Source organism: Nicotiana tabacum, chromosome 15, assembly GCF_000715075.1.
Source record: "Nicotiana tabacum cultivar K326 chromosome 15, ASM71507v2, whole genome shotgun sequence".
Classification (NCBI taxonomy): Eukaryota; Viridiplantae; Streptophyta; class Magnoliopsida; order Solanales; family Solanaceae; genus Nicotiana; species Nicotiana tabacum.
The window spans coordinates 19,003,264-19,030,557 of NC_134094.1; the positions used below are offsets into that span (position 1 = coordinate 19,003,264).

Here is a 27,294-nt window from a genome sequence, read left to right on the forward strand (position 1 = left end):
AACCTAGAGCTCTGATACCAACTTGTCACGACCCAAAATCCCACCACAGGCGTCGTGATGGCACCTAGTCTCTAAGACTAGGTAAGCCGATTTCTTTTACATTTTGAAGCCATATTTTTTTGAAACTAACAGCGGAATAAATATGAATATACAACCTCCCAAGACTGGTAATACTGAGTCACAAACTCTAACTGAATACATAGAATGATCACGAGGACCGAATATATAATACTGTTTGATTAAAAATTAACAGTACAATGAAATGAAAAGACTTCAAGGGACTGCGACGACCAAGCAGCTCTACATTGAATCCTTACGATCCCGCTTTAACTCTGCTCAAGTCTGATATTTCCAATACCTGGCTTTGCACAAAAATATGTAGAAGTGTAGTATGAGTACACCACGGTCGGTACCCAGTAAGTATCAAGACTAACCTCAATGGAGTAGAGACGAGGTATAGTCAAGACACTCACTAGTCTAATAGCCCGTGCAGTATAATGTACAGGATAGTAGAAAACAGATAACAATAAGGATGTCATAAAATAACTAGTGATATGCACAGCAAGACAACACAACACCATTTAATATCGCTCAACAAATAATAATACAAGTAAACCCAATTAAATCAAATTCTTCAAATAATGTCCTTCGCATATAATTCTACCAAATACTCTCTTTCAAATAAAATTTTTCTCAAATAAATATCTTTCAAATATAATTCTTTCATAATAAAAATCTTTCCAAATAAATATTTTGAATATAATTCTTCAATTAAAAAGTCACCATGTGACACCTCATTTCATAATCATAAAAATACGGGTCTCAGCCCATTTTTATATTTTTCATAAATACGAGTCTCAGCCCATTATTAAATCATTATATTTCTCCGGCACATCATACCCTCATTTCATATCTCAACTGCATGGACAACTCACGTGCCAAATATCATTATCATTTAATCACAGCACCTCGTGCCCACATTTCATATCACAATCACACGGACAATTCACATGCCAATATCCTCAATGTATATAAGACCCACATGATCAATGTATTTCCACTAAAGTAAGTTTAAAAGTTTTTAAATCAAGTAAGAAATCAACAAAGAATTGAATTTATTTTTTTGAAATCATTTGGGTGAAGAAAATAACTTTGCACTTATATCAAAGCATCAGATAAACTACTGGTTTGGTTGTAAAATTATTTAATTTAAAACATAATAATAATTTCTTTTATTTAAATCAACTCAATCATCGAAAATCAGTAAGAAAAACTAGAAACATACTTCTTCAGAGTCTCGTGCTAAAAAGCCAAAGTCAACACAATACAACTAGGAGCACAAAACACATAATAATAAAGTCAACTAGTACATCACGGAAGAAGGCAAGAATTTACATATTAAATGAAACAAAATCACCCAAGGCAAGAACATGAATAAAGAAATATCAACACGGCACTCCTGAGGTACCGCATCATAGTCCCAAATCATAAATAAATTCACAATATCTCATTTACTTATATCACCGCGGGAGCCTTCACATTAAATTTTAAATAAATCATTTTCTCGAAATAGCATCCCGCATTTTATCCACCCTTATCACACCGCATGGCTTCTAGTAGTTCCCCTACTAGCCACGCATTTCAAGCCACCCTTATCTCACGCATGCGTTTCAACACCCTGACCTTATATCACCGCATGACTTCTAGTAGTTCTCCTACTAGCCACACGTTTCAAGCCACCCTTATCTCACCGCATGCGTATCAATATCACAATATTTTACAAATCGCACCTCAAGTGCCCAAATATCACAGCATAATATAACTTGCACTCCAAGTGCCCAAATATCACAGCATAATATAATTTTCACCTCAAGTGCCCAAATATTACAGCATTTCACAAATTGCACATAAAGTGCTCAAATCTTACAACATATCACAGATTGCACATCAAGTGCTCAAATCTTACAACATATCACAAATTGCACATCAAGTGCTCAAATCTTACAACATATCACAAATTACACATCAGGTGCTCAAATATTACAACTTGCCACAGAAATCAATAATATATTATTATCTACAATAAGGAGCCCATGGCTCGACCATAATATGCACAAAAATCTTAACAAAATATCCGGAAATGAACATCTCAACAAAATAATATTTCACATAAAAATCAAGGTGGCAATCACACCAAATCATCATGTAAAAATAATTTCAACAAACAAGAATCTAGGCATGACAAATAGAGGATTTAATAATTTCCAATAATTTCCAATTTAATACATAAGGGCGTCTAAGGATTTTTAATCCATGAAATTTACAGATATAAACCAAGTACGTACTCGTCACCTCGCGTACATGGTTTTTAATTACACAATTTGGCACATAAGACTCGATACCTAAGGGGTAATTCCCCCACTCGAGGTTAAGCAAGACACTTACCTTTTTAAAGTTAGTTAGATATTCCAAGTACGTACTTAATTCCAAAAAGTCAACAAAAGTCAACGCGGGACCCGCCCCTCGGAACCCGGCAAAATTTTCATGAAATCCGAACACCCATTCCGATACGAGTTCAACCATACCAATTTTATCGAATTCCAATAACAACTTGACTTCCAAATCTTAAATTTTCGTTTTTGGAAGATTTTACAAAAATCTTGATTTTTCCTCCATTAAATCCGAATTAAATGATGGATTTAAAGGCATAATCACGGAAATTTATCAAAACTGGATAAGAATCACTTACCCCAAATACCCACGCAAGAATCTCTCCAAAAATCGCCTTCTACCGAGCTCCAAATTTGATTTTGAGTTATGAACTCAAACCCCCGTTTTTGGGACTTTTAATTCTGCCCAAATAGGCCTTCTTCGCGTTCGCGAAGGCCAAAATAGAACTGCCTCAAATCCTTCATCGCGTTCGCGACCTCCTCGTCGTGTTCGCGAAGGCCAATTGTTTCTGCCCCATCATTTCCTCCTCGCGTTCGCGAACCCCTCATCGTCTTCGCGATGACCAGCTGACCAACTCCTTCGCATTCCACTCTTCGCGTTCGCGAAGGCCAAACGACCCTAGGCCCTAATCTTCCTTTCTTCTTCGTGTTCGCGTTGCGTGGGCCGCGTTCACAAAGGCTTGCCCTGCTCCTTCTTCGCATTCGCGTCCACAGCTTCGCGTTCACGATGGGTAAACCATCAGTCCCTCAAATTCCTCTTCGCGAACGCGGGACTCCCTTCGCGTTCACGAAGAAGGAAACCAAACTTCAGCAACAGTAGTCCAAACAGCTCCAATTTGGTCCAAACCTACCCCGAAACACACCCAAGCCCCTCGGGACTCCGTCCAATCATACCAACCTATCCCATAACATAATAAAGACCTGCTCGAAGCCTCAAATCACATCAAACAACATCGAAATCATGAATCGCAACCAAATTCAAACGTAATGAACTTTGAAACTTCAACTTCTACCTTCGATGTCAAAACCTATCAAATCACATCTGATTGACCTCAAATTTTGCACACAAGTCACATTCGACATTACGGACCTACTCCCACTTCCAGAATCGGATTCCGACCCCGATATCAAAAAGTCAACTCCCCGGTCAAACTTTTCAAAAATTCAACTTTCGGCATTTCAAGCTTAATTCCACCATGGACCTCCAAATAATTTTCCGGACACGCTCCTAAGTCCAAAATAACCATACAGAGCTATTGACATTATCAAAATTCCATTCCCGAGTCGTTTGCTCAGAAGTCAACTCTCCAGTCAACTCTTTCCATTTAAGCTTCAAATTAAGGATTGTTCTTTTAATTTAATTCCGAATTTTTAGTAAATCAAACTCGACCATACCCGCGGGTCATAATACATATTGCAAAGCTGCTTGAGACCTTAAGTTAGTAAACAGGGCGTAAATATTTAAAACGACAAGTCGGGTCGTTACACCTCAAGTCGTCAATGCAACTCAACAACAAGCTTATGACAACTAGCGCACCAACCCTATAACAAAGAAATACATGTACAACTTAGATGGTGCTAGTATATCATGTATCTCAAACGATAACTCGATTCTAAAATAAAACGTGCAGCATTTCCCCCGATTTTACTGCTCCCTCAAGCCTTATATAGGCTATATAAAAACATAATACAATCAACAACTCAAAAATAGCCCAACTACAATTCGGGATCTTCAATACAATAAAACCCCAAATATACCATAACACACCCAATCAACAAATTATCAATTGGCCTGAAATTGCAACGACGAGCGACCAGCCTATTACCCTACCACATGTGGAATTTATCCATGCCCTTTTATCCTTCCAAACTCTATAAACCAGCAACATAATAGGCTATCACGAGTGGACTACAAAACAGTCCACTAAATGTAAAATAAATCGAACTCACGGCTTCCTATCGTCGTCCCGTGAGTTCTAACTATTAGGAAACAAATTTATCAACCTTCCATGATATTTAAAGCTTAAATACAGAAAGTAAGTATTTTCTTAACTATGAAGTACCTTCCAAAACTTAAACACCAAAGAAAAAGAGAGGCGATATAGCGATACTTACTTCGTAGGGATCGTTCTAATGTTATCGCTTCTTGATTTCGTATCCGGGATGTTAATCTCCTTTGAAACCCTAGAAGAGAGCTTATGGATGTTCGCAGATCGTGTTCTATGAAAAAATGAAGATAAAGACGGCCTAAGACCTATATATATCAAGTGCGGAAAGTCAAAGAGGTGCTAGCTTGGCACCCTATCATTGGCCCATCTTCCGACGCTTATATCTTTTTATCCGGATGTCGTATGAATGAATGGTTAAGAGCGTTGGAAACTACATTCCAAGACCTTCAATTTGGTATATATTATATCCCAAAAACGATCCCATATAGCACACAAAATATATTTCTTAAAACGCTCCGTTACAAGGCAAATCCTTAGTCGATTTTTTCGCAAGTTAAGTCCGACTTTTCCCAAACTTTATATTTTCTATCCAAACATCATAAATAGTCATATTATAACTTTAAACTTATTTAAATCATGATTAAAAAGTCTCATATTCATTATACGTCATATTGGGACGCACGGGGTGTAACACTTATGCTTCTGTCTATTTTCGGGAAATTAGAGGGAGATATTAGAGAAATTAGATCTATACATGTATCTTTCCAGCTAGCAGATCAGACCATAATCATACCTGAAGTAATATAGAATATGTGTTCGGGTAGATAAATGTGTGTTCCCTGTGGACTTTATCGTGGTGAACATGGAAGATAATAGGGAAGTCCCTCTGATTCTAGGGAGACCCTTCTTGGCCACTGCCAGAGCGATTCTGGACATTCAAGCAAGGAAGCTTATGCTCAGAGCGGGGGGAAAAGGGTGGTCTTTAAGATGGAAGGAGCAATGGGGGCCCTAAAAGAACTAGCTGGATAGAGTAAGCATGATAAGTGTGGGGTCTACCCAAAAAAGGCAAAAAGAAAAGCTCTAAGCATGGATGTATGCACTGGGTCGGGCATGCAAAGGAGATCCCGACTTCGATTCAGACCCCGACTAGATGAATCAGGGGATTTTTCTTTACCTCTTGCTTTTTATTTGTATGTCATGGGGACATGTCACAATTTATAATGTGCGGTGGGGGATGTAAATATGTACATGTATGTTTGTTTTCTCGTGTTTTGTTTGGCAAAATAAATTGACTTTTCCCGGCGATGGATTTCCTCGACTGTCTTCTTGAGGGATCAAAGTCGAAGAAAAAAAATATATTTTTGTTTCTCTTAGGTAGTGTAACAATTCCCCCTTAATTTTTCTTTGTGTCGCGGTTCTTTTTCAAGCGTTTTGCTTGAACCAAGTGTAGTTAGTTTTTTTTTCATTAAGAATAGTGAAGTCCTGGGTTATGGTATTAAATGGAGATGACTTTTCTTGACTTTGTTATTCCTTGAGAGTAGTGAGTGCCTTGGCCCAATTCTTGACTCATGTATAAGTGCCTGAATTTGGTTGATTTTGATGTTGATTAACTGCTATGACTAGAGAGATGGGATAGATCCAGTCCTAAGTGAGTTATGTGCCAATGTGTGTGTGAGATTTTGTTGATATTCTGTACATGTCAGTTGATGTCTAAAACTTTTTCCGTGTGTTTGCAAAGCAAAATAGTAGTCTTGTTCAGTCTAGAAAGTGATATAGGCATTTATTTTTGTTGAGCCAATTATATGTTTATGGCCCGCCTAACTGTTGTGTATCCTAGTAGCCCCTTTGAGCCTGTAATCCTACTTCTTTTACAACCACACTATAAGCCTGGTCCATTTTATTTGAATTGACTATCTGTTTGAACTCTTTACCTCTCTTGAGCACTTGAATTTGTTATGAGCTTGTAAAAGCTAAGTTAAGGTATGGTCAGGTTTTTGAGTGGAATTATTGAAAAAGGAGAAAGGCGAATTGTTTGAAAAATTGTGAGAGCCACTTGTAGGGAATTGAAAAAAAAATAAGTTTTCATGAAAAGAAAAAAAAAATCAGAACTTAGAAAAGAAAAAAATTGATACCTTGCTAGTGGTAGTTCTCATCTTGTCCGTGGTTAAAGAAATTAGGAGCTTGATGTCATTAAAGGTGAAGGTTGGGGTTTGGTTCCATATAAATGTGGGGTTTGAAATGTTAATGTATATGTATTAAAATTCTTAGAGAGGTGTAGTCACTATATCTAAATGTATCTTACCCGTCCAGTAGCCTATATTACAACCAAAATAAAGTCCTACTTGATATTTGACTGAATAAGCTCAATTAGTAGAGTATTACACTACGGGCGAGCCTAGGGTACGTTTTCTGTGGCACATGAATTTTATTTCTAAGAGTGAGTGAATTCTTCTATCTTGAGTTTCGATTTGTTCTTGAATTTTATTGTATGTGGAACTACTCTCTATCTTTAGTGTGAGGGTACATGATTTTCGAAGGAAAGGTAATATCTTTGGCCTTTGAATTAGAGTAAGTGAGTAGGTTTTGGGAGCTTTGCAACTTTATTCACCAGTTTAATTAATCGAAAGAGGAATATTTTGGTAATTATCTTTGCATTATTTTGTTTGGTTTAATTTAGTGATTCTTTTAAGTAATCGAAAGAGCTTGTTGAATTGTTAATTAAATCAAGTTAGGAGAATATTCGAGAGACGTTTTCCTGAAAACTAATCCATCAACGCATGCTTGCATATGTTCATAGTGCTTATATTAGTTCATCTCGTAGAGTTAAGATTTAATCGAGAGAGAAGTCTTGACTACACGTTTGAACTAATCATCGAGTGAATTCGTGAGAATCATTAGAACTTTAGAGTGAATTGAACTAGAGTTAGATCCCAAATAGCTATCTTGCACTTATTCTGTCATGACCTTTATTTCTCCCATTGATATTTCGGTGTTGCTCAACTCTTATCTTTCTGTGATCAATTGTTAATTATTTTAGTTTCATAGTTAATTTAGTTATTAATCATCCCAACTAAAGTGTTAATCATCCTAAATAGCGTTAAGCTAGAAATTACTTGAGCATTGTTTAAATTCAATCTCTATGAAGACGATAATTAAATTATACTATCTTTGGCCAGTGAGCATCAATTTTGTACTGTGTTTTGCGCACGTCTGTCGTCCATTTTACTAATGCAGACGTAGAGTTGTCGTCAATGAATATATTTTATGGAAGTGGATGAAGGTTTGGTTTGCTTTACAACAGTGCCAAATGAGTATTTTGCTCTTTTTTGCGAACTAGGCACAAATGAATTTCTTAATTGGATATGATCTTGTGGCTAACAAAATTTTCTTCTTGTCTACTGATTGCACTAAGCTCTAAATTTGGGGTTGTTTGGCACGCGTGGGATAAAATATGATATTAAATTTATATTATGTTTGATTGACCGTATAAATTTATCCCGTCCATCAAACATAGTATAAACTTAGTCATAGAATAAATTTATACCGTTAATTTGGCTCGGCTAGCTTGTATTCTTTTATACCCCCGTGTTTGTTCATCTAAACATCAGATCTCCTATTTATTTATTTTTTGAAAAAAAGTTAAAAAATTATAGAGTATAGTTGAAAACTATATAAAAATATAATTACTCAAAAGTATTTAAAAATAGTAATTGAAGAAAAATGATTTAACTTCCAATATAATATTTGTCTCGAGTATAAATCCTTAAGTTCCTTGATCATCTCAATCCCACACATAAAATGTCTTTGCTCTCACTTCCTCTCCCAATCCCAATTCCCCACAGCTCTAAACCCCATTACAACACTTTTCGTCAGCACAATTCTCGAACTTTCCACTTCCACAAAAACCTTAGGCTCTCCGTTTGGGCCTCCGGCGTCCCCGTTCACCGTAACTCGGCGACTTTTCCGGCGTCCGGCGAATTTCTCCGTCAAATAGCTTCTTCTACCGTTCTTTTTATCAGTTTGGGTTCGGCCCTTTTTGCCTTTCCAGCTGTTGCTTCTTCTACTCACTTTCCTCCTCAAGTCCCTTCTCTAACTCAGCTTCAGGACCAAGAATCTCAAGGTATTAATTTTTTTTTGTGAAAATTCTATTTATGGATAATGGTTGAACATGTTGGATCAAATTAACTACGATTACAATTTTTAAAGTATATTATGGCAGCATTAGTAGTGTCATTTACCAACACCTGGTGTTTAGGCTAGACTAAGAGGGTGTTTGGCTAAGCTGGTCAAACTAGCTTATAAACACTTTTCGGCTTATCTACGTGTTTGGTAAAGTTAAAAGTGCTTATAAGCCAAGTGCTTATAAGTCAAAAATAAGTCAAAAGCCGTAAACTGGTCACCCCTTATAAATTTTTAGCTTATAAGCACTTTAAGTTTGACCAAAATTTTTACTATTTTATCCTTAAAATATTCTTTTTTAGAACAAAACTATTACATCGATACTCACTACTTCAAGTACTATTTCAACCTAACCCCCTCTCTTCAAGTCTGCAATGTCCATTGACTATTTAAGATAAGCAAATTCTTTATTCCTTTGCATATTTATATCTATGTGATTGTGTATTAATCTTTGAACTGTATGTAATAAATGAGGACATATCAAATTTTTGGTGTGTTGCTTTCTAAATGTTGTGGTGATAAAGACAGTGTTTGTTTCTCTTTAAATATTTTGTCCTATTTAGGTTTATTTTTTACTGAGAAACTTTTATCAATTTATTAATTATTATAACTTATGTTAACTGCTTATTTATTAAATCAGTTTCAGCACTTAAAAGTACTTTTCAGCACCTAATGCTTATTAGCTACTTCATATCAGCTAATCCAAACGGCCTCTAAGTAACCATAGCGGGTAAATATCAGTTCGTCTAAATATTAAACTGCGGCCTCAGGCCCAATATATATATATATATATATATATATATATATATATATATATATATATATATATATATATATATATATGACAATTTTACCTCTTGCACACCTCCTGTTTGACATTCCTATAGATCTTTCATAATTTTCAGGAGTTCGAATTCAAATTTGTTAAACTATTCAAGTTTGAAACTTTGACATGATATTTCTCTATCAAACTAATTTTTCACTATTGCTATACGTATATAAGTAAGATATATGCCATTTAACAGCTTAAATCGTGTATCCACTTGAATGTCGTGTTATATAGTATGGAAAGGGAGGACTAATGTCCTCTAAAGTAAACAGAGTAAATGAACCGTAGGTGAATAAAAACACCGGATTGAGAGTTGTTATCCAAAATGTAGGTATTAAGCTGTGAAAATGCAAGTAGCTTGTGGAAGGTTTGAAAGTGAGAGTGCGAGAAAGAGAGAGAGATAGATGGGAAGAGAGGAAGAGAGAGGGATTATGCAAAGATCAATGTAGCTTTGTTTGGCTTAAATATTGGTAGTGAGACAGAGAAAGGTTAAGCTTTATCAAGTCAATCCATGATGTTTAGTGTGAAAAGATGAACGTTTATTTTTGTTCTTGTTGATTACTTTTAATGCCACTCTTCTTAGTGATATTGCAAGTTTCACCATTTTTGCGATTGGCCTTTGATAGTATTGATATATGAATGTTGCATGAGGATCTCGACCAGAGTTTCATTTTCTCTCTGTCCCTTTTTATTTTTTACTGTTTATTTTACTTATGGGCTTTGGATTACATAGGCACTGGAGTTGGAAATTCGGAAAATGTGGAGGATATCGATGATGAAGAAATTCAAGCAGCATTTGAGAAATGGAAGTCTAAGACGTATGCTTTGACTGTCCCTCTAAGGGTTGTTTCTCTTAGTAACTCTTTTCCTCCTGTATGGCTCAAGGTCTGTTAACTCTGCTCCATATCTCACTTTTTTACTTCCAGGATATGATCCTTTCAGACCTTGTGTGGTGTAAAGGTTGTTTTAATAAGTTGCAAGTAGATATTTCTATATGTAGGATCAAAGAGAGATTATGATGTTATCTTGGTCTTCTCTTGCTATTCTACTAGCCCTGGCTTGGCCAATGAATTCCTATGTTGGAGATCCAATATTTTGTGCGCCACGGTCGTCGATTATAGTATTTTAGCCACAAATTTATTGTACTTTTTATGCCGCTCCTTGACTTTAATAACAAAACAAATTTAGAGTGCGTATAATCAAGGAGAAGAGTTATTCATGTGGAGAAAAAAGTGAGAATTTAGTGGCTTCAAGGTTGCAAGTTACAAACGAGAAATATTGTACTAGTTGCCTTAGGTGTAAAGTTAGGAAAGATGAGCGAAGAGTAGTATGGGGGTAGAAGACTAGTATTTGAGTTAGTTTGCAGACCACCAAATTAAAAGGAATTGAAGAAAAACAAGGAAAGAGGTTGGAAATATCTTCTATATGTTTTCAAAATTCCGGTATCAAAATGACTTGTTTTCATATTGATGTTCACATTAAATTTTAGAGATTACTGATCTCCTGATTCTAGTTTAGATAATAAAAGAATATTAGCAAAAAAGACATTAATTGATTGCTGTATGTAATGTCAAATGGTAGATTAAAATGAATCTCTTCTATATATAAGCTACTGGAAAAAGAAGAACACAAGAAACGCAACTGTATTATTACTGTCCTCACTGCTATATAAACCCAAAAATACTAGGAAATGTATAATTATGTCTCCATTACTTTAAGAAGCGGTTATCATTTGCATCCTAGTGGTTGTATGCTTCTCTCAGTTTTCTTTCCTTTGATGTCATTTCTGCTTAGCTTCTAAATTGAAGTCCAAGTTGATGCGCTTTTGAGGTCTTTTTATAATATAAGTACTGTAGTTTGCAAATGACCCTGAGTTCTTATCAAGAACTTTAGGATATTGCTAGATATCACTTATTAGCTTCCATTCAAGGCTTTTCCCTATGTTCCCTCCAAAACACTTATTTTATGTACATCACATCGCTGTTACTCCTATCGAAAAAGAAATCAAGCTCACTGGACTTGTGTCATCTATTGTGCATTAATTAGCCGCTTTAGTTGTCATTCAAATGATGACAACTCTGTGTACAGTCTGGAGAATAATGGTCTTTGCTCATTGATGTGTAGGATTTCTTGCGATCTCAAGGGAAGAGAGTGAGACTACGTTCTGAGTTTCGTCAAAGCCTGCAAGACATCTTTCATGAACTTTGTATGCCTAATCAGAAAGGAAAAGTTAATCCTAAATCTGCTTTGGCAGCTGATATTGTCACTCTTGGTGATACCTGGCTCAATTATGCCATTGAGAAGAGGTTAATCGAGCCGATGCATGGTTTAGAAGATCAAGATTGGTTTAAGAATTTAAGTAACAAATGGAAGGTAAGAACCATCTTCTTTTGTTTGATGAGGAGTGACATTTGCATTTTGTTGTCTTTCAGGCTGTCGGTAGCATCCCTGGTGCTTTTTGCCTTTACTTTTCTTTTTCCTTTTTCTTTTTCATCTTCTAAAGAGATGGTCTGTTTCTGAGAATTTCCAGATTGCCTTGTCCCAATGAAAATTAACTGTTACAGCAGAAAACCGAACAAGGCTTTGATATTTTTTTTTGATTTTAAATCATAGCCTTGATGTTTCTGACAATGCCTTGTCTCTCAAATCAACTATTACATGAGAATCTGTTCACTTCAGTGCTAGGAAATAAACTTATCTATAGTCTCCTATTTTCATGCCAGGCTGTTGAAACTTGAAAGCAATATTAAGATTTACATAACTTTAGCTACTACTTTCTATTGAGCCTGAAATCCATATTTCATCATTCTGTTTAGGTTGGCAAAATGTAGAAAGAGATTGCCTAGAAATTACACACCTATCACTCTTGGAAGGTTTGGAACCTTACTCGACATAGGGTCCAAAACCCAACATACCATTTTCTTGACAGCACAAGGGAAAAAGAGCGCTTGCATCATTAGCTGCTTGTTGACTGTTTTATAGTTACATAGTTATTATGTAATTAGTTCGAGTCCCATATTGAACAGGAGTAGGATCTGTATTATGTATAGTTATAAATAGGGCTCATTGTATTATAATTAATTGATCAATAATATATATTTTCTCCCGTGCTTTCTCACATGGTATCAGAGCATCGGTGAGAAAAGATCTCTGTGCGTCATTCCAGCGACATCCGGGAAGAAAGAACTTAGTCACCGTCCGATTTTCCGGTGACCTAAGTGACTATTTGCGTCAAATTCACTAATTATCAGTGTTGTGCGAAATTCAACAGCACCACAAGGTTCCCAAGAGAGGCGACCAAATCCCAGAAAGATTCTCCTAAAAAAACCCACTCATGTGCCCCCACGCGCCTGTCGGAGATCTGCCTCCGGCGGCGCGTCTACCGTGAGGTTTGCTCCGGTCAAAATTGGAAAAACTTTCTGTTGGACAGTGTCATCGCCAGGGGCGGATTTACAGGGAGGGGTATGGGTTCACGTGAACCCATGCTCCCCTCCCTAAACTGCATATAACACTGTAACTTTTCTGGTATAATACTTAATTAGATCTGTGTGAACCCATGCACATGATGCCACTTTGGTCCATTGGTGGCTGTGTGTCCCTTTGATACTCCAGGTTAGGGGTTCGAATCCCCTCTCCCCTATTTCCCTTTATACTTTTTGTCTTTTCTTTTTCTGTTTCTTGTCTTCCTTTTCCTTCTTTTCTTTTTTGGTTTCATTTTGTTGTTCTTCTTTTATTGTTTTATCTTTTCTTTATTTTATGTTTATTCTTTTCTCCCTTTTTTCTTTTCTTTTTTGGTTCATTCTTGAGTTTTAAAATTCCTAAAAAATTAAAATTCACATCTCCTCCTTACCTCTCTTTCTATCTCAATTTTTTTACGAACAACAGTCATCCTCTAACTAGTTTCTTTATCATTTCTCTCATTTATATTTTCCTTCAAATTTTTCTTTGATTTGTGAAGTGAGTTTTCTTCAAATAACGATGCTATTATTAATCACTTTAAGGTATGAAATTTGTTAAGAACAATTGTAAACTGAATAATATTTCCTTGTGATAATAGTATTAACCATGGTTTGTTCGATAAGTTGTTGTCATAGCAAAATTTTGATGGAGTCAAGCTAGTAGGTAGTATAGTGCACCCATACTCTTAAAATCCTAGATACGCCTCTACTCATCGCCTTACAATTCCGAGCCTACCCACCCAATTTAAACCAAATTCCGACCACTTTAATATTTTTCTGGCGTGAACAGTGATTTCCAGAAAAATTTCTGGTTTTTCTTCCGTGAATAGTAATTTCCAGAAGGGTTTCTGATTTTGCCCGCGTGAACATTATAATGTCATTCGTATCAGAAGCCTTTGACTCACAATCCGTTGGATCCAATGCATTGAATCCAATCCAGATGGTTTCTTTATCATTATATTGAGTTCCTTCAATACAAAGCATGTAAGCCGACATCTTCAGAGATAGCTTCCGTTGTTCAAACAAGTAGTAGCGTGACTTGTATCTCCCAATCTTCAATCTCCGAGTCTTGGGTCATTGATTTAGGTGCATCTGATCACATTTCTGGTAATAAATCTCTTTTCACTACTATTTCATGTTCTCAATCTCTTCCAACAGTCACGATGGCCAACGAGTCTCAAACCGTGGCAACTAGAATAGGTCAAGCAAGACCACTTCCTTCCTTACCTTTAGATTCAGTTCTTTATGTTCCTGGTAGTCCTTTTAATCTCATAGCCGTTGGTCGCTCAGTCAAATCACTTAAATGCTTTGTTTTATTTCTTGATGACCTTGTTTTTATATAGGAACGCAGTACGAGGTGGATCATTGGTAACAGACGTGAATCATATGAACTTTATTACCTTTTCCTTGCAAAATCATATGGACTCACATCTTCTCTTCCTTTAACAACTTGTCATGTTACCGATTCACCAGATTTATTACATTAACGGTTGGGACTTCCCAGTTTGTCAAAACTTCAGAAAATGGTACCTGGTTTATCTTACTTGTCCACTCAAGAGTGTGAGTCATGTCAGCTCGGTAAGTATACCCGCTCTTATTTCCCTCGGCGTCTTGATAATCGATTAGAGTCACCTTTTACTTTAGTCTATTCAGATGTTTGGGGTCTTAGTCGGGTCAGTTCTACCTTTAGATTCTGCTACTTTGTCAGTTTCATTGATGATTGTTCCAGGTGCACTTGGATACTTTTGATGAAAAATTCGATCTGAGTTGTTTTCTATTTTCCAGATATTCCACGCAAAAATTCAAAATCAATTTGGGGTTTCTATCCGCACATTTCGTAGTGATAATGCCCTAGAGTATTTGTCTAATCCATTTCAGCAGTTTATGAACTCTCATGGGATTATTCATCAAACATCTTGTCCGTACACATCCCAACAAAATGAGGTAGCTAAAAGAAAGAATAGACATCATATTAAAACTGCTCGTACCCTACTCATACAATCTCATGTTCTGTTGCGTTTTTGGGGGATGCAGTTCTTACATCTTGCTATCTTATTAATCGTATGCCATCTTCAGCCATCCAGAATCAAGTTCCATTCTCTGTCCTGTTTCCCCACTTGCCTTTGTTCTCTCTTCCACCCGTGTCTTTGGGAGCACGTGTTTTATTCATATCCTTAATCTAGGAAAAGATAAGCTAGCTCCTCGTGCTCTTAAATGCGTATTTTTAGGTTACTCGAGAACGCAAAAGGGATATCGATGCTATTCTCCTGACCTCCAGCGGTATCTTATGTCTGCTGATGTTACCTTCTTTAAAACCCAATCATACTTAACAAATCCAGGTAATCACTTAGATATTTCTGAGGTGCTACCAGTTCCATCTTTTGGAGATTAAGTCACTATCTCCCATTTAACTTCCTCTATAACTCCAGCTTCACCACCTACAACTCCAGTTGCAGCTCCACCATCTATAGATCTAGTTTCACCACCTAGTCCAGTTCAACCTTCAACAGCTCCACCACTCCTGACTTATCATCGTCGTCCACGCCCAACATCAGGCCCAGCTGATTCACGTCCTGCACCTAACCCTGCTAATATTGCGGACTTGTCTCCTCTTAGTCAACCGATTGCACTACGAAGAGGTATATGGTCCACACTTAATCCTAATCTCCATTATGTTGGTTTAAGTTACTATCGTCTGTCATCACCCTATTGTGCATTTGCATCATCTTTGTCCTCTGTTTCCATCCCTAAGTCTACAGATGAAGCACTGTCTCATCCAGGGTGGCGATAAGTTATGATTGACGAGATGTCTGCTTTACATACGAGTGGTAATTGGGAGCTTGTTCGTCTTCCTTCGGGTAAATCGACTGCTGGTTGTCGTTGGGTGTATCAGTGTTGTCAAAGGCTCATTTAAGGAGTGCTTAATCCCTGAAGCTCAAAAAAGCTCAGAGGAGGGCGCTTTGCCTCGCTTAAGTTGCGCTTCAGTGTAGACAAGGCACCAAGACGTGCCCCTTATTGCCCATGAGTTCTATCTTAAATGGAGCAATACTAAACTACAAATATAATTGGCAAATAAGTGTATTAGTTGTTAATGAGAACAATATGAATGAGTTTGTTACTTTTCTCTTGAATTACATATATATTTTTATTTTTTTCTTGCACTGCGCCTTTTATAACTAAAGCCCACACTTAAATTGCGCTTTGCGCTTAAAGCCCCAATGGACCTAGAGCGCTTTTTAGAGCTTTTCGCCTTTGACAACACTGGGGTGTATGCAGTCAAAGTTGGTCTAGATGGCCAGGTTGATCGACTTAAGGCTGTCTTGTTGCTAAAGGGTATACTGAGATATTTTGGTTTGATTACAGTGATACTTTCTCACGTGGCTAAAATAGCATTAGTCCGCCTTTTTCTATCCATGGCTGTTGTTCGCCATTGGCCTCTCTATCAGTTGGACATTAAGAATGCTTTTATTCACGGTGACCTTAAGGATGAGGTTTATATGGAGCAACCACCTGATTTTGTTGCTCAGGGGGAGTCTAGTGGCCTTGTATGTCGGTTGCGCCGGTCCTCTATGGTCTAAAGCAGTCTTCTCGAGCCTGGTTTGCTAAGTTCAACTCAATTATTCAAGAGTTTGGCATGACTCGTAGTGAAGCAGATCACTCTGTGTTTTATCGGCATTCTGCTTCAAATCTCAATATTTATCTGGTGGTTTATGTTGATGATATTGTTATTACCGACAATGATCATGATGGTATTACTAAGTTGAAACATCTCTTTCAGTACTTTCAGACTAAGGATCTGACAGATTAAAGTATTTTCTAGGTATTGAGGTCGCTCAATCTAGCTCAGGTAATTTAATCTCACAACGGAAGTATGTCTTAGACATTCTTGAGGAGACGGGAATGACAGGCTGTAGACCTGTTGACACTCCTATGGATCCTGACATTTCCTTTCCTGTGAGTGTGGTAAGTCAGTTCCTGGATTCTCCATGTGATAATCATTGGGATGCAGTTGTCCACATTCTTCGATATATAAAATCAGCTCCAGGCAAAGGATTATTGTTTGAAGATCGAGGCCATGAGCAAATTGTTAGGTACTCGGATGCTGACTGCGCAGGATCACCTTTTGATAGATGTTCTACGTCTGGATATTATGTTTTAGTAGGAGGTAATTTGGTATCTTGGAAGAGCAAGAAATAGAATGTGGTTGCTCGGTCTATCGAGCAAAGGCTGTGGCAACATGTGGGCTAGTTTGGATCAAATATTTGCTTAATGAGTTGAAATTTGGTGAGATCAGCAAGATGGAACTTGTGTGTGATAATCAAGCTGCCTTTCATATTGCATCAAATCCGGTGTTCCATGAGAGAAGTAAACACATTGAGATTGACTGTCATTTTATCATAGAAAAGATACTCAGGAGATTTTGTTACAAAGTTTGTGAAGTCGAATGATCAGCTTGCAGACATTTTCACAAAGTCCCTCACTGGTCCTCGTATTAGTTACATATGTAACAAGCTCGGTGCATATGATTTGTATGCACCAGCTTGAGGGGGAGTGTTAGATAGTTATTATATAGTTAATATGTAATTAGTCCGAGTCCCATATTGAACAGGAGTAGATCACTTCGTCTTGAGGCCTAAACCATTTAATTTATATTTGTTTTATTCATTTTATTTAGATGATACCTTATATCTCACCAAAATTTCCATGCATGCTGGTAAATTATATATTACTAAATTGTCTTTTTGTGGAAAAAGAAAAAGTGTGTGTTTCTCCTATAGTTCTGTATTGGAAATGTCGTCTTGTTTACTTTGGCATCTATCTTGTACTCGGATCCCTTTGATAGTTCCCTTTGACTTTAAAATAATGCCAGGTATATTTGCGCAGGAGCGATGAAGGGAAATTGGATTCTCGTGGTAGGATCTGGGCGGCTCCATATAGATGGGGAAGCATAGTGATAGCTTACAAGAAAACCGAATTTCGAAAGCGTAAAATGGCTCCTATAAAGGTAACTTGGCTCTATATTTAGAGTATCTCTATTTAAAATGGAACCACGAAGGCTGATGCTTTAATTTTATGCTCATTGCTTGCAATTTTAAAATAGTCATGTTGTCTTTCTAGCTACTACTGCATGTGTTTTATTCCACTTGGATAGAAATAGATAGATTCTGGAAGTCTGAACCCACTTGGAGAAGAAAGACCAAGAGGATCGACATCCATAAGGGGAAGTTCTTGAACGTGTCGTTCTTGACCTTTACACCATTTTCTTTCCACAATTCATTGATGAAGTTCCCTAATTGCTGAATGTTATTCCAATGAGAATATGACTTTTATTTGCATAATATTACTTTTTACCATCAACTATGTTATATGGATTCTTCATTTGTCTTTGACATGCTTGTATCGAACGAGTGTTAAAGTTCACAGACCCCTGTGTCTGTGTTGTCAATGTCTTCTTCAAAAGTTACATTCTGCGTGATAGCTCGCTTATTCAGGGTTGTAAACCACCTCTGCAGGACTGGGCTGATCTGTGGCGACCAGAGCTTGCTGGAAAAATTTCAATGGTTGATTCACCACGAGAGATTGTTGGTGCAGTGTTAAAGTATATGGGGGCATCATACAACACAACTAACATGTCTGAAGTCGCTGGTGGGAGAGAGGCTGTGCAGCAGAATCTTGCATCACTTGTTAAACAGGTAATTTAAAGAAATTGTAAAAATTTTCTAGGCTTGAGCCTCCTTAAAGGTGGATTGTGGGGTGTCTTTTCTGTTCTTTGAATTGAACAATTTCAATGCTGTGTACTCTGTCCGGAGCAAAATATAACCTCAATGAATCTTCCACCAATTTATCAGCTTTAGTGTTCTTTAACAAAAAATATAAATTAAAAAAAGAAGAAGAACAAGAGTGAAAATCTACAAAATATTCTGGAAGAGGACCTGAATCTCTAAGGATGCAACAGTCAAAGGAAATAAGGGGCAGGGATTCAAATTATTATAGTCGGCAAAAACTGGTGCAACCGGAATTTCCTAGCCGACATAGCACTGCTGCAAAATAATTCCAACTTATTAGTATGATGTCTACACATGATTCCACGAACCTGTTGAATTTTTCTAGATGCATCTCTGTATAAGTTTGAAAAATACTGGTATGAGCTATGCATGCCAAGGTTATTCAGCTAGTTCATAACTGATCTTGAGCACTTGAGTTGTGATTTATGGTTTAAGGTAGTGGTACAAAGAATTTTAATATGAACTTATATTATGCACAGATATAGGAAAAAGATGTGGAGTTATTAATGCAAGATTTACAGCCATGCTTAAAGTGTTTTCGTTAGTCATACAAAACTTAAGCCAAGTTCTGTTCTTGTCAACTTTTGAAGATTTCTGTGGTAATTCAGAAAGTAATTTCACTGATATTGCACCAAGCTGCTGCCAAAAATTAATAAGTAAATATTTTTGTGTTGAGCTTCCAAGAGATCTATCCAACTATCTAGTACATTCATTTTTCCTGCCAAGTACCATATCTGCAGTTAGTAACTTCTCTAAACTTTTCAGGTACATGGTTGTTTCCTTTTTTTATTATTTTCGTATTGTCATGTGCTTAAAAGTTGCAACTTCCCTTCCCAATATTTAAGGTCGCGCTTGGATTGATAGATTCAAACGCTTATAAACGTATGGAGACTTGCAAAAACATAGTTCTGATGGTTAAATGAGTCCTCGATTATATAAAAGAGTTGATTGATTGAGTCCTTCATCTTCTAAGTCAAACATATGTTAGGATTTAAAATGATATCTATATTGACTTGATTTAGAATCCTTTAAAGGTGGATTCATGTATGTTCGCATTTTTTATGTGAGACCTCTATGTACATGAAAAGTAACATTTGTGCGCCAAATGCTTCAGTATTTGGATATCTAAATACTTGTATCTCTCAAAAGGTCCGGCTATTTGATAGCGGCCACTATCTTAAAGCCTTCGGAGTTGGAGATGTATGGGTAGCTGTTGGATGGAGCAATGATGTTATTCCTGCTGCAAAGCGGATGTCAAATATTGCTGTAGTTGTTCCCAAATCTGGTGCAAGTCTGTGGGCTGATTGCTGGGTACGTCCAGAATTTTCTCCCTCTATGTACATCCTAAATTGCTTCGGACTAATCTTCTTTTATTGGCCTTATTTATTTGTTTTCTTTTGATCGATAATTCCTGAAAGGTACAACAGATCTAAAAGTTCCATTTTGACAGCTTCTCTTTTTTTCTTTCCCTTGGTTTACTCTTTATTGTCAGTGTTTGGAGTACACGTGTCCAGACAAGAATAAAATATCTTCTCTCTTGAATTTCAATGAATTATTGATGAAGTTTTATGAGTTTGAAATTTTAAAGTAAGTCCATCAAACACTTTACATTAGTTTACCAAGTGTAAGAAAAACTCTCCTTTTTGATAAAGTAGACAAAATCTAGACTAAACAAAAAAAAGACACTTGAGTCAAGACAACAAACTTTGGCATTCTTTTTCCGCTGAATAGATTTCTGGACTTATCTATTAAATCTCCCAAACATGCTTGGAACAAAACCAATGTAAATAATACTACGTGTTAGGAAATGCAGCTGGTATAGAGATTTATTAGAGATGGGATCATTTCTTCTACTGCAAATAACTTTGCAAAAAATGTCTTTATCAGGCAATACCTGCTGCTTCGAGAATTGCAACTGATCAAATTGGAGGAAGAGTTAGAGGACCATCACCAGTAGTGCATCAGTGGATAGAATTCTGCTTGCAAGCTGAAAGGTTCAAAGACGACGTTGTTCCAGGTGCTTCACCTAACGCCCTTGAATCCCCGGTTAAAGTCTCCGAAAAACTTACTAGGGGTAGACCAAAACTTGAGACAAACCTTATTGCTGGAGTCCCTCCATCTGATATCTTGGCTAAATGTGAACTTTTAGAGCCATTGCCAGAAAATGCACTGTCCGATTATAAATGGCTAATAAATAGTGTACAAAAACCGGAGCTTTCTCTAGTGGCAAGCCTAAAGAGTCATATCTTATCATTAGCTCATAGCTTTCTTCCTAAAGTGCAGTCAAAGGTTGCCTGAAACAACTCCATCTGTTGAAAGTATTCCAGCTCTTGCAAACTATCATTTTGTTTGTTGTGTACACAATTTAGTTAAACATGTGTAATGATGCATGCTGTACGTTTACGCATAGTTTTTCCCACCAATTTAAGCGACTTGTAATTACGTAAAATATCTTTTTTGTTTTGAGAGAAGGTAAAAGTTTTTTCTTTGATGTCGAAAGAGAACTGAGTGCGTGCTGAACTATTTACAACATCATATGCCAGAGCCCCAAAAAAGAAATAAAAAGAACAAAATATTAGACTAGGCTGACTAATATAGCCTTTTTTACAAGGGGGGACTTTTTCTTATAAAATGTCAGTTTCAAAAACCTCTAGAATTGTCCCAGCTCCCCCTATGTATTACATTTTAAACCAAGAAGCAAACAAAACAATTAAATTTGATCTTCCAGTTTGGGTTTGTTAATACTTAAAAGCATCTTTGGTTCCTTTACCTCCAAATCCACCATATACAAGCCGCGATTGTGTTCTATTTCTTTCTAACCTTCGTATCTTTAATTTTTATGTTCCAGCATTTCAGCATTTCAAGTTGGGACTTGGGCATTACCCACTGTAATCCCATGATGCAAAAGAACATCTGCCACAATTGGAGTGTCAATTTACAATGTAGGAATAGGTGTTACAGAGCTTTCACTGTATCCCACACAAAAAACATCTACTACAAAGCTGGAGCCCTCTTCTTTACAAATGCATCTAGTATTAGACATGCACCTTTAGTTGCCAACCATGTAAAGCAGGTGAGTTTTAGGATGATCTCCATATCCATTGGTTGCTTTAGGGATGACAAACGGGCGGGTTGGGTCAGGTCGGATAAGGACAGGTCAAAAACGGATAATGCAAAAACGGATAAAAAAATGGATCAACCGGCATATAATATGGATATCCATAATATCCATGAGTATGATCACTTTTGATAGAACTCCTAGTCTGCATTGTTGTTTCAACTCGCAATCATTCAAGTTTCTTCTGAAAATCAAGCTCTATGTGTTGTTAGATCTGCATTGTGAGATGAAGGCAATCCTTCTGAAGTGATGATTCGAACAAATCAGGGAAATTGTTTTTCAGTGGACCATCACCAATCCAATTATCATGCCAATAGGAACTCTTTATACCATTTCAAATCAGTACAGTACAGCAGTTCTACACCAAACTCCTATCCCGTCCGTACTTCTTTCAATAACCTGTCTCCAAAGAGTACCTTCTTCATTTTGAAATCTCCAAAGCCACTTCATCAGTAAGCTCTGGTTGTGAGTTCTCAGGTTTCTTATACCGAGTCCATCGGCTTTCTTTGTTAGGGTATTGGACTTCCAGTTTCTAGGTGGATGGCCTTCTGGTCTTTGTTTCCTCGCCGTATAAAAAAGTTGAGAAAATGACAATGTATAACCGCTTTCAAAATGACACCGAATGTAAATAGTTTCTGGCGCAGGCTAAAAGTGATATTTGCCCAATAAAGTTTCTTCACTAATTTATAAATCTACCTTCACAAAAGAAAAAAGATTTTTTTTTTTTTTTTAATAAACACATTAACTGGTTGCTGAATCCATATTAGAAAGGTGCTCTAACGATGCATTTTTTTTGTTGTTGTTATAAACACTGCCTACTTACCAGCTCCCGCCGCCCCCTCTTCAAATCTTTTTTCATGTGATATGATGAATATGTTTCGATAATTCCGCTTCAATCTTTTCGTGGTTCCAACAGAAATAGCAAACACGAGTGAAATCAGAGTATATGGAGTAGTGTAGAGCGAGGGTTTCCACGATATCGCATTCTTTACCGTAAACGAGATATTACACATTTTCATAGGAGAGTTGACGAGGAGCTTGAGTTTCTCTCACATATTCCATCATAATTATAACTGGAGTTTGGTTTCTCTTTCCCTTTCCCATTTAATCTATAAGAACGGTGAGTGTGTATGATCGAGATTATATCGACTCATTTAGTCAAGCTAAAGATCTTTTAGACAACTGATTTGAGATTTTCTTCATGCCTTAAGTATCTCGGTTTCTTCACTAGTTTATTAATTTAGCTTCACAAAAGAAAAAAAGAGAAAACTTTTTAATAAACTTGTACATGCAGAAGACTATAATGAATTTGAACACTTCACCCTTGACGGTGAAGTGATAAATAACGAGGAAGAAGCCGACGGTGAAAACAATGAAGAGGGACATATTGCAACAGTCCCAGCTATGAATGAAGTGGGAGGCATTGAGCAGGTCCTAGCTATGGATGATGAAGAAAAGATATCAGATGATGAGAATGGTGTTATGTAACCCTTTTTACCAAAATCATAACCTATAAACACAGAAGGGATAACTCTAGATTGTAGTTTATCCCTGGAAGGATGAGGAACATGGGCATATGCCAGGCATCCAAATGATCTGAGATGATCATAGGCAGGGGGATGATCAAGTAATACTTCATAGGGTGTTTTGTTAGAAAGAACAATGGAGGGAAATCTATTGATGAGGTATGTTGCAATAAGTACACACTCTCCCCAATATTTGGTAGGTAGTTTGGATTGAAAGTTTGGGTTAAAATAGAAGGGCCTTGGCAGTCTCTAACAAAGGCTTATGTTTTCTTTCTAGTATGCCATTTTGTTGAGGTATGTGTGGACAAGAAATTTGGTGAGAAATGCCAAGAGAAGTGAGATATGTGGCATGGGAATGAGCATATCCCAATTCAGATGCATTATCAGTTCTGATGGTTTCAATTGAAGTATGAAATTGAGTAGACACCATGGCAATAAAGATTTTGATAATAGATAAGGCATTGCCTTTACATGAAAGAAGATGTGTCCATGTGACCCTGCTGTAGTCATCTACAATGGTCAGAAAGTATCTGAAACCATTGTATGTGGCAGTATGGTAAGGCCCCCAAAGGTCAATGTGGACAAGTTGAGAAGGTCTGTCAGAGAGGGTGAAAGGGATCGAGGACTGATGTTGTTGAAACACTAGAAGGTTCAGTTGAATCACTACTCAAAGTCATAGTTTCTACAAGCAAATATCTAAAACGATCAACTAGAAAACTCAAAGAGATAGGGCTAGAAGGATGTCACCACATGCGAAGAGTGATGATGACAGAAAGCCCTAATTTCCGAGTTGATCTTCAGGGCGCAATTGCTATGAAATTGATCGATGAAAATGGCTCAGAATCTTCATAGAAATTGTTGAACAAGACCTTTAAACGAAAAACCCAGCCGAAGGATCTAAATCAAATAGAAAACAAAAACCCTCTGAACTCATCAGAGCCAGAAAACTCGAGAATTTCTGATAATTTCTCCGATGAACACTCAGATTAGAGTAGTGATCACCGGGATTCGCTCTGATACCACGTTAAAATGTAGATAATCAAGCCAAAATCCAAGATTTTCCTTTGATAGAAAACCCTAGATCGAATATTCTAGAGTGAAAAGACAGAGATGATAATTCTGTGTGTATTGATAATATGTCTCTCTTGTACAACTTAACAATTATTCATATATTTATACTAAATCAATAAAGAATGGCTATCTATTATATTTGTGGCTATTTCTACAATAATATTACAAGACTTAATACTGTCAAGTATGTGGGCCTGGATCCATTTCTTCTTCGAAAGCTTTTGGGCCTGTATGGTTTGGTCCAACTATTCTAACATTTATGGATGATGATGAGAATGGTGGAGGGATTATGGATGATGGTAATATTACAGATGAAGATGTAGAACATCCAATTGATCTAAATGCAAACAATGGAATGGTTAACGAGATCAATGAAAATGATAATGATGCAAAGGGAGTAAATGATGGTGTGGTACATGTAAATAATCACAATGCAGATGATGAGGAATATTGGAATAATGGTGAGCAGTTAGATGAAGAAGAAGATGATGAGGAAAATTGTAATAATGGTGAGCAAATAGGTGAAGATGAAGATGATGAGGCTATTTCTTCTTAGTGAGTCAGTTCATGCATGATCCCCGAAATCCTCATATGCAAGCTGTCATTCACATTTTTCGGTATCTGAAGTCTGCTCTAGGGAAGGGTCTATTTTTTTTATACATGTTCACCTCCATATAGAAGCTTTTACATATGCGGATTAGGTTGGATCTCTAGATGATAGAAGATCTACATCTAGTTACTTGTCACGACCCAAAACTCAACATGTCGTGATGGCGCCTATCATAGAACTAGGCAAGCCGACAATCGCAATAAAACTAGGCATTTTTATATAAAAAAATAAGATGAAGCAAGTTTAATAGCAATAATTCTCATAAATAGCCGATATGAACAACTACGACTCGAATACAAACTTTCCAAAAATTCGGGTGTTACTGAGTACATGGGCATCTATACAATAACATAGTATGAAACACTGTCTAAGAGGGTAGAACAATATAAGTAAAACTAAGAGATAAAGGAGGAGAGTCAAGGTCTACGGGCGCCAAAGCAACTACCTCGATAATCTCTAAATGGGTAAAAACTCCAAGATCAGCAACCACCGTGCCCGAAAATACCTGGATCTGCACACGAGGCGCAGAGTGTAGTGTAAGTACAACCAACTCAATAAGTATCGTAAATAAACAAGGCAAGGTAAGAGAAGCTTAAATTATTGAGGATACTAGCTGTTCCGGTGTAATTTTGCCTTTTAAAACCAACACAAAATAATATTTAAAACTAACTCATCAAGTTTCGTGAGAAGAATATCCGTGTGTGCATATGCAAAGTTTCTCAAATACCTTGCTCAGACAATATTGTGGCATGTAGAGGAAGGAAACAATTAAATCAGATAAAATGATCAAGAAAATGCAAATTCTACATGCTGTACGAAAAACTCACGTGCTGCACGGACAACTCACGTGCTAACAATATATCCTGCACGGACACCTCACGTGTAACACGAACAACTTGCGTGTCAATAATATCAATATATAGATCTGCACGAACAACTCACGTGGCAATAATATCAATATATGGATCTGCACTGACAACTCACGTGCAAATAACACAATCCGCCCGACATAGTCATAAGCCTCCAGTCCAAACATATCATACAAGAGTAGTTAAACAAGTATACATGCATATGATGAATGAAATAAGATTCTCATGCTCCTGGACTGGTATAAATGACATGCTAAAGTGTAGGCATGTGCAAAGTGTGCTATCATAGCTCAAATCAGCAATTTCATCACTGAAAAGCATTTATCAAGTTCGTTCAGGGATTAAACCTCTATGTAGCCTCATCATGGCTCAAATAGATCACATAAACTGTTACAACTTTGAGATATCATAGCTTAAAGATTAACAGTCAATTCTAGGCTTATAAGAGCCCGAGCACAACCTGAACATGAATATATGACCCCGGTGCTCGCACATGGGTTCATCCTCATGCATGTGCGCCCCAATAGTACGTGGCTATCACAACAATTCAGGCAACTGGTGCCTTAACCGAGTTTAAATAAGATACTTACCTCAAGCAAATAAAATCACTCCACTAGCAAGCTCTTGTCTCGCGAATCGGCCTCCGAACGCCTCGAATCTAGCCACAAACAAGCCACAACAAACTCGATACAATCAACACAAACTATCAGAATCAATTCCATATGAAAATACTAAGTTCTTAATCATAAGTCAAAAAGCCAACTCAAAAAGGCAACCCCGGGCCCACGTCTGGGAATTCGACAAAAGTTACAAAATCCGAACACCTATTCAACCACGAGTTCAACCATACCAAAATTACTCAAATTTGAAATCAAAATGCTACTCAAATCCCCAAAATTCGGTCTAAGAAGTTTCACCATTTTCCCCAATATTTTCGGACTCCAATCACTAATTCAATGACAAAAATAACGATGGATTCATGTAATACAACTAAAACAGTGTTAGAATCACTTTCCCCCAATCAACTCCTTGAAAATCCCTTCAAGAATCACCCAAATCCGAGGCTTCTAGCTCAAAATAGGAAAAATGGGTTCAAACCCTCATTTTTGGTATTTAACACTGCTGCCCGTGATTCCTCTTCGCGATCGCGAAGAACAAAACAAAGCTGCCCCCAAAAATGGCCTTCACGGACGCGGTTTACTCTACGCAAATCCGGTTTACATATTCACAGACATACGCGATCGCGAACATCCCACACAATTGCGAAGAACAACTTCTCCTAACCAGCTGCCTCACTTCCTTGAACACGAATGCGATCCACTCTACGCATTCGCAAAGCAGAAGTTTCACAACCTCCGTGATCGCGTCCCTCACTATGCGAACGCGAAGAAGAAAAATTCAACAGCCCTCAAAGACCCTTCGCGATCGCGGACCTATCCTCGCGATCGC

The 27,294-nt window shown here is 37.2% G+C and overlaps 1 protein-coding gene across 2 annotated transcripts; it reads left to right on the forward strand.

Annotated features, from left to right (window-relative positions):
* The first annotated feature begins 8,176 nt into the window (after nt 1-8,176).
* Nucleotides 8,177-21,672, forward strand: LOC107759853 (uncharacterized). Of its 2 annotated transcripts, XM_016577866.2 has the most exons (8): nt 8,177-8,519; nt 10,141-10,292; nt 11,532-11,780; nt 17,736-17,870; nt 18,379-18,558; nt 19,801-19,962; nt 20,539-20,668; nt 21,500-21,672. In XM_016577866.2, exons 1-8 carry the CDS (start codon nt 8,198-8,200, stop codon nt 21,541-21,543), a joined length of 1,374 nt encoding a protein of 457 aa, XP_016433352.1. In that variant the 5' UTR covers nt 8,177-8,197; the 3' UTR covers nt 21,544-21,672. The 2 variants fall into 2 exon arrangements, with proteins under 2 accessions (XP_016433352.1, XP_016433351.1); XM_016577865.2 differs by lacking the exon at nt 21,500-21,672 and having other exon boundaries at nt 8,178-8,519; nt 20,539-21,100.
* Nucleotides 21,673-27,294: the final 5,622 nt, after the last annotated feature.